The sequence below is a fragment of the Phyllobates terribilis genome, unplaced genomic scaffold, assembly GCF_046119375.1.
Source record: "Phyllobates terribilis strain yellow unplaced genomic scaffold, ASM4611937v1 Scaffold_9__5_contigs__length_417890890, whole genome shotgun sequence".
Taxonomy (NCBI): domain Eukaryota; kingdom Metazoa; phylum Chordata; class Amphibia; order Anura; family Dendrobatidae; genus Phyllobates; species Phyllobates terribilis.
The window spans coordinates 412,678,363-412,685,573 of record NW_027362769.1 but is presented as its reverse complement, the minus strand read 5'-3'; the positions used below and the strand labels follow the sequence as shown (position 1 = coordinate 412,685,573).

Genomic DNA, 7,211 nt, shown 5'->3' with positions numbered 1-7,211 from the left:
TCACATCAGTGTGAGGGGTCACAGTTACCTGGAGGACCTCCGACGTGAGTGCCAGGAGTCGGGAGACTCTCTCCTGCGTTTTCTGTTTGGGGAGATGTGGCTTCTTCTGGTATCGCGATCCCTATAAAGAGCAGGCCGTAAGAATAGTCTTGAGCCTATAGATGGTGGACAGAGGTGATGTCTAGTGATGCATTATGGTGACGTACCTTCTGCGCGGTGGAAGAGAGGGAGAGCGCTGTCGCTCAGCAGGAGAATAGCTCAGCGAGCGGGAATCTCTCAGCGAGTCGATGGGTTTACGGGGACTTCGTGATCTGGAAATGCAGATGGGTCACTACAGTACAATAGTATAGATAGTGGCGCGCTACACAGCGGCCATCTGCCACACTCACCTCCTGGCTGGCAAAGCCCCCTTTTTGCTGCTAGGCTTATGAGAAGATGAGGAGGATGAAGATGAGGAAGATGATGAGTCAGACGAGGAGCTTGATGAAGAGGATGAAGATGAAGAAGATGAGGTGCTTGAGCTTCGGGATCTTCGCAGCTCCTTCTGAAGCACGGGGTCCTCCTTCGTCTCTGCTAGTGATGGGGAACCAGAGATCCTGATGGGTTACAAGGCACAAAAACAAAGACGTGACTGCCTGTCCTCCAGAGGAGAAGATCCGAAGATTGGAGAATGGACATGAGACCACTCAGCAGCATCAAAGTCACAATCAGTGGAAGCCGCCGGCGGCAGAGGGGAGCCGGCGGCAGAGGGGAGCCGGCGGCAGAGGGGAGCCGGCGTGTGCTAGATCCGCTCCTTACTGGAGTCATTAAAAACAATATGGTATATTAATGGAGGGGGCGCAGATTGCTCACAGACCTCTCTGTCCCCTGCTCCTTTCAGACCCCTTTATGGACATGTCGAAATTTAATATGTCCGATACTTTCTTCCTCCGGACATCGGCTAAATGAACACTGCCTGGATATTATATGGCCGGCTGGTCCCCATGCGTCTGCCCATTTCTTGTCTAGTGTGAATGGTCACCTTTACTCACCAGGCCAAGTATGGAGGGGATATCACAGATGCCCATGCTGACCCATAGTAAAATACTGTTCAGTGCCTTGTAAAAGTCTTCATACCCTGGTGAACTTATCCACATATTTCACATTATCAATAAAATCGATTTCAATGTGATAAAACAAACTAACAAGTATTAGTGACGTGTGAAGGAAAGGATACAAGCTTTCCTGATTATTGTAAAAAAATATAAATCTGACAATTGTGACATGCATTAGTATTCAGTCCCCTGTAGTCTGATTTCCCTAAATAAAATCCTGAGTACCAATCGTCCACCCCCAAACAGGTCAGGGATAAAGCTGAAAACCAAGGAGCCCCCCCAGACAGGTCAGGGAAAGCTGAAAACCAAGGAGCACCCCCAGACAGGTCAGTGATAAAGCTGAAAACCAAGGAGCACCCCCAGACAGGTCAGTGATAAAGCTGAAAACCAAGGAGCCCCCCAGACAGGTCAGGGATAAAGCTGAAAGCCAAGGAGCCCCACAAGACAGGTCAGGGATAAAGCTGAAAGCCAAGGAGCCCCACAAGACAGGTCAGGGATAAAGCTGAAAGCCAAGGAGCCCCACAAGACAGGTCAGGGATAAAGCTGAAAGCCAAGGAGCCCCACAAGACAGGTCAGGGATAAAGCTGAAAGCCAAGGAGCCTCCCAAGACAGGGATAAAGCTGAAAGCCAAGAAGCCCCCCCCCCAGACAGGTCAGGGATCAAGCAGAAAGCCAAGGAGCCCACCCCAGACAGGTCAGGGATAAAGTTATGGAGAAGAGTAAAGAAGGGTTTGGGTGTAAAAAACAGCCCAAGTTCTGAACATCTCATGGAGCGCTGTCCATCATCCAAAAATGGAAGGATTATGGCACAATTGAAAACCTACGAAGACATGGCCACCACCCAAACTGGCATCCCATGCAAGGAGAGCACTAATTAGAGAATCAGTCAAGAGACCCATGGTCACTGGAGGAGCTGCAGATCCGCAGCTCAGGGGGAAAATCTGTCCACAGGATAAGTATTAGTCATACATTCCACAAATCTGGCCTTCAAGGAAGTGGCAAGGAGAAAGACATTTTTTGAAAGAAAGTAAAAAGCTCTGTTTGTAGACAGACAGGTAGGGGACACAGCGAGCATGTGGATGGGGCTCTGGTCAGATGAGACCAAAGGAGAACTTTTTGGCCTAAATGCAATGCATGGCAAAGAACGAACACTGCACATCACCCTGACAACACCATCCCCACCATCACACATGGTGGAGGCAGCTTCATGCTGTGGGGAGGTTTTCTTCAGCAGGTGCAGGGAAGCAGGACAACGGACCTCAACATCCTGAAGAGCTACAATGAGGGTTTAGTTCAGAGCAGATTCCTGTGTGTGAACGGCGCAGTCACAGTGCAGACCCAAATCCCAGAGAATCTGTGACAAGACGCGAAAATCACCGATCACAGACGTCTCCATCCAATCACAGAGAATGTGTGAAGAGGTAAAAAATATCACCTCTAGATGTACAAAGCTGGAGAGGGTCAAAGTGTGGAGGCTTCTCATCCATGGAGGGGGTCACTCACAATGTGCGGGGGCTTCTCATCCATGGAGGAGATCACTCACAATGTGCGGGGGCTTCTCATCCATGGAGGGGATCACTCACAATGTGCGGGGGCTTCTCATCCATGGAGGAGATCACTCAATGTGCGGGGGCTTCTCATCCATGGAGGAGATCACTCACAATGTGCGGGGGCTTCTCATCCATGGAGGAGATCACTCACAATGTGCGGGGGCTTCTCATCCATGGAGGAGATCACTCACAATGTGCGGGGGCTTCTCATCCATGGAGGAGATCACTTACAATGTGCGGGGGCTTCTCATCCATGGAGGGGATCACTCACAATGTGCGGGGGCTTCTCATCCATGGAGGGGATCACTCACAATGTGTGGGGCTTCTCTTCCATGGAGGGGGTCACTCACAATGTGTGGGGGATTCTCTTCCATGGAGGGGGTCACTCACAATGTGTGGGGGCTTCTCATCCATGGAGCGGGTCACTCACAATGTGTGGGGGCTTCTCATCCATGGAGGGGGTCACTCACTGTGTGGAGGCTTCTCATCCATGGAGGGGGTCACTCACTGTGTGGAGGCTTCTCATCCATGGAGGGGGGTCACTCACAATGTGTGGAGGCTTCTCTTCCATGGAGGGGGTCACTCACAATGTGTGGGGCTTCTCTTCCATGGAGGGGGTCACTCACAATGTGTGGGGGCTTCTCATCCATGGAGGGGATCACTCACAATGTGTGGGGCTTCTCTTCCATGGAGGGGGTCACTCACAATGTGTGGGGCTTCTCTTCCATGGAGGGGGTCACTCACAATGTGTGGGGCTTCTCTTCCATGGAGGGGGTCACTCACAATGTGTGGGGGCTTCTCATCCATGGAGGGGGATCACTCACAATGTGTGGAGGCTTCTCATCCATGGAGGGGATCACTCACAATGTGCGGAGGCACCTCATCGATGGAGGGGGTCACTCACAATGTGCGGAGGCTTCTCATCCATGGAGGGGGGGGTCACTCACAATGTGCGGAGGCTTCTCATCCATGGAGGGGGGGTCACTCACAATGTGCGGGGGCTTCTCATCCATGGAGGGGGGGGGGTCACTCAATGTGCGGGGGCTTCTCATCCATGGAGGGGGGGTCACTCACAATGTGCGGGGGGTCACTCACAATGTGCGGGGGCTTCTCATCCATGGAGGGGGGGGGTCACTCACAATGTGTGGGGCTCCTCATCCATGGAGGGGGTCACTCACATTGTGCGGGGGCTCCTCATCCATGGAGGGGGTCACTCACATTGTGCGGGGGCTCCTCATCCATGGAGGGGGTCACTCACATTGTGCGGGGGCTCCTCATCCATGGAGGGGGTCACTCACATTGTGCGGGGGCTCCTCATCCATGGAGGGGGTCACTCACATTGTGCGGGGGCTCCTCATCCATGGAGGGGGTCACTCACAATGTGTGGGGGATTCTCTTCCATGGAGGGGGTCACTCACAATGTGTGGGGGCTTCTCATCCATGGAGCGGGTCACTCACAATGTGTGGGGGCTTCTCATCCATGGAGGGGGTCACTCAATGTGTGGGGGCTTCTCATCCATGGAGGGGGTCACTCACTGTGTGGAGGCTTCTCATCCATGGAGGGGGTCACTCACTGTGTGGAGGCTTCTCATCCATGGAGGGGGTCACTCACAATGTGCGGGGGCTTCTCATCCATGGAGGGGGATCACTCACAATGTGCGGGGGCTCCTCATCCATGGGGGGGTGGGGGGGGGGGATCACTCACAATGTGCGGGGGCTCCTCATCCATGGAGGGGATCACTCACAATGTGCGGGGGCTTCTCATCCATGGAGGGGATCACTCACAATGTGCGGGGGCTTCTCATCCATGGAGGAGATCACTCAATGTGCGGGGGCTTCTCATCCATGGAGGAGATCACTCACAATGTGCGGGGGCTCCTCATCCATGGGGGGGTGGGGGGGGGGATCACTCACAATGTGCGGGGGCTCCTCATCCATGGAGGGGATCACTCACAATGTGCGGGGGCTTCTCATCCATGGAGGGGATCACTCACAATGTGCGGGGGCTTCTCATCCATGGAGGAGATCACTCAATGTGCGGGGGCTTCTCATCCATGGAGGAGATCACTCACAATGTGCGGGGGCTTCTCATCCATGGAGGAGATCACTTACAATGTGCGGGGGCTTCTCATCCATGGAGGGGATCACTCACAATGTGCGGGGGCTTCTCATCCATGGAGGGGGTCACTCACAATGTGTGGAGGCTTCTCATCCATGGAGGGGGTCACTCACTGTCTGGAGGCTTCTCATCCATGGAGGGGGTCACTCACAATGTGTGGAGGCTTCTCATCCATGGAGGGGATCACTCACAATGTGCGGGGGCTTCTCATCCATGGAGGGGGTCACTCACATTGTGCGGGGGCTCCTCATCCATGGAGGAGATCACTCACAATGTGCGGGGGCTTCTCATCCATGGAGGGGATCACTCACAATGTGTGGAGGCTTCTCATCCATGGAGGGGGTCACTCACAATGTGTGGGGGCTTCTCATCCATGGAGGGGGATCACTCACAATGTGTGGAGGCTTCTCATCCATGGAGGGGATCACTCACAATGTGCGGAGGCACCTCATCGATGGAGGGGGTCACTCACAATGTGCGGAGGCTTCTCATCCATGGAGGGGGGGTCACTCACAATGTGTGGGGGCTTCTCATCCATGGAGGGGGGGTCACTCACAATGTGTGGGGGCTTCTCATCCATGGAGGGGGATCACTCACAATGTGCGGGGGCTCCTCATCCATGGGGGGGTGGGGGGGGGATCACTCACAATGTGTGGGGGCTTCTCATCCATGGAGGGGATCACTCACAATGTGCGGGGGCTTCTCATCCATGGAGGGGATCACTCACAATGTGCGGGGGCTTCTCATCCATGGAGGGGGTCACTCACATTGTGCGGGGGCTCCTCATCCATGGAGGAGATCACTCACAATGTGCGGGGGCTTCTCATCCATGGAGGGGATCACTCACAATGTGCGGGGGCTTCTCATCCATGGAGGGGATCACTCACAATGTGCGGGGGCTTCTCATCCATGGAGGGGATCACTCACAATGTGCGGGGGCTTCTCATCCATGGAGGGGATCACTCACAATGTGCGGAGGCTTCTCATCCATGGAGGGGGGGGTCACTCACAATGTGCGGAGGCTTCTCATCCATGGAGGGGGGGTCACTCACAATGTGCGGGGGCTTCTCATCCATGGAGGGGGGGGGTCACTCACAATGTGCGGGGGCTTCTCATCCATGGAGGGGGGGTCACTCACAATGTGCGGGGGGTCACTCACAATGTGCGGGGGCTTCTCATCCATGGAGGGGGGGGTCACTCACAATGTGCGGGGGCTTCTCATCCATGGAGGGGGGGGGGTCACTCACAATGTGTGGGGCTCCTCATCCATGGAGGGGGTCACTCACATTGTGCGGGGGCTCCTCATCCATGGAGGGGGTCACTCACATTGTGCGGGGGCTCCTCATCCATGGAGGGGGTCACTCACATTGTGCGGGGGCTCCTCATCCATGGAGGGGGTCACTCACATTGTGCGGGGGCTCCTCATCCATGGAGGGGGTCACTCACATTATGCGGGGGCTCCTCATCCATGGAGGGGGTCACTCACAATGTGTGGGGGATTCTCTTCCATGGAGGGGGTCACTCACAATGTGTGGGGGCTTCTCATCCATGGAGCGGGTCACTCACAATGTGTGGGGGCTTCTCATCCATGGAGGGGGTCACTCACAATGTGTGGGGGCTTCTCATCCATGGAGGGGGTCACTCACTGTGTGGAGGCTTCTCATCCATGGAGGGGGTCACTCACTGTGTGGAGGCTTCTCATCCATGGAGGGGGTCACTCACAATGTGCGGGGGCTTCTCATCCATGGAGGGGGATCACTCACAATGTGCGGGGGCTCCTCATCCATGGAGGGGATCACTCACAATGTGCGGGGGCTTCTCATCCATGGAGGGGATCACTCACAATGTGCGGGGGCTTCTCATCCATGGAGGAGATCACTCAATGTGCGGGGGCTTCTCATCCATGGAGGAGATCACTCACAATGTGCGGGGGCTCCTCATCCATGGGGGGGTGGGGGGGGGGATCACTCACAATGTGCGGGGGCTCCTCATCCATGGAGGGGATCACTCACAATGTGCGGGGGCTTCTCATCCATGGAGGGGATCACTCACAATGTGCGGGGGCTTCTCATCCATGGAGGAGATCACTCAATGTGCGGGGGCTTCTCATCCATGGAGGAGATCACTCACAATGTGCGGGGGCTTCTCATCCATGGAGGAGATCACTTACAATGTGCGGGGGCTTCTCATCCATGGAGGAGATCACTTACAATGTGCGGGGGCTTCTCATCCATGGAGGGGGTCACTCACAATGTGTGGAGGCTTCTCATCCATGGAGGGGATCACTCACAATGTGTGGGGCTTCTCTTCCATGGAGGGGGTCACTCACAATGTGTGGGGGCTTCTCATCCATGGAGGGGGTCACTCACTGTGTGGAGGCTTCTCATCCATGGAGGGGGTCACTCACAATGTGTGGAGGCTTCTCATCCATGGAGGGGATCACTCACAA

At 55.2% G+C, this 7,211-nt stretch overlaps 1 protein-coding gene across 1 annotated transcript in view; it reads right to left on the bottom strand.

The window, feature by feature from the left end:
- The window catches only part of SRRM2 (serine/arginine repetitive matrix 2), a 101,550-nt gene that overhangs the window by 869 nt on the left and 93,470 nt on the right, over positions 1–7,211 (bottom strand). Inside the window, exons 12-14 of the mRNA XM_073649031.1 lie at positions 390–596; positions 207–311; positions 29–121 (exon numbers count right to left, since the gene is read on the bottom strand). Coding sequence (XP_073505132.1) covers positions 29–121; positions 207–311; positions 390–596 — 405 coding nt within the window. The remainder of the gene's footprint in view (positions 1–28; positions 122–206; positions 312–389; positions 597–7,211) is intronic.